Source organism: Tarenaya hassleriana, unplaced genomic scaffold, assembly GCF_000463585.1.
Source record: "Tarenaya hassleriana unplaced genomic scaffold, ASM46358v1 Cleome482, whole genome shotgun sequence".
Classification (NCBI taxonomy): Eukaryota; Viridiplantae; Streptophyta; class Magnoliopsida; order Brassicales; family Cleomaceae; genus Tarenaya; species Tarenaya hassleriana.
In genome coordinates, this window is record NW_010967521.1 from 47,984 (window position 1) to 51,901 (window position 3,918).

At 46.6% G+C, this 3,918-nt stretch overlaps 1 protein-coding gene across 1 annotated transcript; it reads left to right on the forward strand.

The window, feature by feature from the left end:
• Positions 1-1,386: 1,386 nt before the first annotated feature.
• LOC104825741 lies at positions 1,387-3,351 on the forward strand. Its single transcript, XM_010558111.2, has 2 exons — positions 1,387-1,526; positions 1,861-3,351. The coding sequence occupies exons 1-2, from the start codon at positions 1,516-1,518 to the stop codon at positions 3,326-3,328; spliced, it is 1,479 nt and encodes a 492-aa protein (XP_010556413.1). The 5' UTR covers positions 1,387-1,515; the 3' UTR covers positions 3,329-3,351.
• The last annotated feature ends 567 nt before the right edge of the window (positions 3,352-3,918 follow it).

Genomic DNA, 3,918 nt, shown 5'->3' on the forward strand with positions numbered 1-3,918 from the left:
TCTCCCGAGAACGCTGGTTTTCGGTCTCAGCTGGACCATGGACTCACTTTATTCGTTGGATGGGTTCAAGAGGTTCAGATTACCTCTTGATTCTGACTCGTTTCCTGGGTTATAGAGTTTCACCCGTTGAGCGTTAACCATGAACGAACCATCCTTTCCATTATAGAGTTCTACGGCACCGTGAATCATGACTTTCTTAATCGTAAAAGGACCAGACCAGCGAGATTTTAACTTACCTGGAAAGAGGCGCAGTCTAGAGTTGAAAAGAAGAACCTGATCGCCCTCCTTGAATGTGCGTGGAAGAATGTGGCGGTCATGCCATTTCTTCGCTCTCTCCTTGTAGATTCGTGCGTTCTCGTAAGCATTCAACCGTATCTCCTCCAAGTGGTGAAGGTCCAAAACTCAGTCAAGAAAGGATTGGTCGTTGAAGTTAGAAGATGCGGTATGGGCTTATAGGACTGCCTTTAAGACCCCAATAGGAATGACTCCGTTCCAACTCGTGTATGGCAAGGCGTGCCACTTACCGGTTGAGTTGGAGCACAAGGCTTACTGGGCAATCAAGGCATTGAACTATGATGCAGCGGAGAAGCGAGGTTTGGAGCTTCACCACTTGGAGGAGATACGGTTGAATGCTTACGAGAACGCACGAATCTACAAGGAGAGAGCGAAGAAATGGCATGACCGCCACATTCTTCCACGCACATTCAAGGAGGGCGATCAGGTTCTTCTTTTCAACTCTAGACTGCGCCTCTTTCCAGGTAAGTTAAAATCTCGCTGGTCTGGTCCTTTTACGATTAAGAAAGTCATGACTCACGGTGCCTAGAACTCTACAATGGAAAGTATGGTTCGTTCATGGTTAACGCTCAACGGGTGAAACTCTATAACCCAGGAAACGAGTCAGAATCAAGAGGTAATCTGAACCTCTTGAACCCATCCAACGAATAAAGTGAGTCCATGGTCCAGCTGAGACCGAAAACCAGCGTTCTCGGGAGATATCCCGAGATTGTACATATTTCCCGTTTTCCTTTTTCGTTGACTTTCGACTCTACGCCTACTCCTAAAAATTCATTTTTGCTACTGCTCCTCCCTTGTTGAATCGGACGGTTAATCCGCGAAAACTTGAGCTCGGTTGAAAAAAAAAGTGATAAAAGGTACAGAAAATTCAGGCTACTCGCCTGAATAACCGAGCTACCGCCCTGAAACGGACGAACAAAATGCTGATTTTGACAGGGAATTCGGGCTACCAGCCCGAATAAGCAAGCTACGGCCTGATTTGCTATGTCTAGGGTTTCCATCAAAACTGTCTTTACCATTTTACCCCTTCCTCTTTCCTAGCATCAAGCCACTGCCGTTTTTCACCCATTCCAAACAAGAAAGAAAAAAAAAAGTGAGAGAGGGAGAGAGGTACCGAGAAAGGAGGAGCAAACACCAAGTCCGGCGGATCTCTGCTCGGACCGACCTCGCGACCGTCGTCCACCGCTCCACCAACTCTCCTGCTCTCCCTGCGAGCTTCCGATGGCGGCGAGGTATGCACTGACTGCTCCTTGCTTCGTCTTCTTCGATTCTCCTTGGGTTTTCGAAAACCCAAGCTCTCTAGACTGATTTCAACTTCTCATTTCGTTTCATGGGTCCAAAATTGAAACTTCCGGCACCCTTAACTCGATTAGAGACCGAATCCCTAGGTGTATGGATATGTGTGCCCGATTTCGAAGGAGATATGGAGATTCAGAAATTCCAAGCGGCCGCTCGATTTTTCGAGCGCCCCGCTGGAATTTTCTGAGCTAGTCTCGCCTCATTTTCGCCAAAAGCGAACCTCTCACCGAATCTTCTGTGTTATATCCGTTCTCGATGCCGATGCAGGGTTCCCAACAAAGGATCTCTCAACCAAAAGAGATCACGATCAGCAGCTACCCAAGACGTCTCTGCGTCTAAACCTCCGAAAGAAGCTCCTCCGACATTCTCCACCAAGAAAGAGTTGAGGAGCGGGACGATAACTGAGCTCACTGAAAGTAGTGCAGAAATCACCAAGGGACAAAGCCCTGAATTGAAGTTCTCGAAAAAGGACGAGGCACGTGATGCCATAGAGCGCTTCAAGAACATTCCTTTCAAACCATCCAAGTTTATCAGTAAGGATACGGTGAAAGAACTTGGGATAGAGGGCTGTGTTGATTACATCTTTGACAAATTGGGTTGGACAAAGCTTTGTAAGGACATCAATCCGACCTTCAAATCTGTCGCTGTAGAGATCTTGGCTACATATCACTGCTATTTCCCCGAAGATGGTACAATTGAGGAAGCTTACATGGAATTTCGTCTGAACCGTAAGTGGGTTCGACTCACTATGGGGCAAGTAGCCGAAGCACTTGAAATCCCGAAGGGTTCTACTTGGAAGATACCTACAATCTCGTCCCGTGCACTTCAGAAATTCTGGAAGCAAATTGCAATCCGAGAGTTCTCTAGCTCAACTGCACGAGCATCACATATCCAGCATCCAGCGATCCGCTATGCACATCAGATTATAGCAAGCACGATCCTAGCACGTCATGAACCAGGAAAGGTACACAAGTTGGACCTCGCCTACTTATATGAGGCATTGCTGGAGTTTCATGGGGGATGGAGTCTAAACTCATTCTCGAGATCTGGTTGGACAACACTAGATACTGCATCGAGGATTACAATCTACATTGGTATTCTATCCCAGACCACAGCAAAGAACGTGAACATATGCATTGGCGGTATCCTTAAAAAGATAGCACGGAGGGTCAACACAGGAATCACTTTTCGCATACCCGACTCATCCATAGAAGATTCTCAACTAGATGTTGAAACATTGAAACTGAGAAGTCACATAGAAAAGGGCACAGGGTCTTGGATATTCGCAGATTCGAGTGAAGTTAAGAGATCTGTGAAACTTTCCACCGAGGAGATAGCAACGTTCAGCGTCGAGACACTACGGTTAGATTTCCTCAACGCAAGGCCAATCCGAGCAGAAGGAGGCATAGGAATACAAGGAGCTCATACCCACAATGCCAAACTTGACCTCCTCAACCAGAATGTGGAAGCAATGCGTACACAGATTGATGTCAATACAGCTACCCTCGAGACCCTGACCGAGAAACTCTCATCTCTTGAGAATCTTCTCCAAGAAAAGATCATGAGTATCGAGACTAATCTCACGGATGCAGTCGAGCGTTCTCAACGCCACATAGTGCGAGAAGTTCAGAAACTCCTCAACGACCAAGCTGGACACACTTCGGAACCCGAGGGTACTGAATATGACCCCATGAACGCATTCGACACTGAGATGGCAGACCACAGCGAAGAATGAAGGACGAGAGCATCGAAGACAATTCCCCCTTTTGATCTAGACTCATCGCATTATCTTTTGATTTGCAGACTTGTTATGAAACCTTCTCTTTTGATGATGAACTCTTAAGCATGTTATGCTCTTATCTAACGTTCTCTTGATGGACTTTTAAAGTTGCGATAGCGTTAGTGTGGTTTGACAAATTGAAACAGGAGATGGCTGTAAGAAGGCACAATGGGCAGATTCAGCATCTGAATAAACTGCGGCTGCAGCTCAAAATGGTCTAAGGGTTGTCGGTTGATGCACGAGAGTAGCTGAGTATGCTTGGCCGTCGTGTACATCCCAAAAGTCTGCAAATTAGCTCGGGCATGCTCTCTTGGCTGTGCTTCACCCCTTGCTGCCTCTTCTGCCATTCTGTCCTCTCTTTGTTTTCTGCGGATTTCCCTTTCTGTTCTGTCTATGTCCGGGTCAAAGGCAAGCTCAAAATCTGAGTCGAGTTGTCTTCGAGTGGGACGTCTGCTCATGCACTAAGAGAATCTGCAAAAATAAAAGTCCAGAAAAAGGCAGAGAAGGTGAATCGAAGTGAATAAAAAGACAGAGAGTAGGGAGAG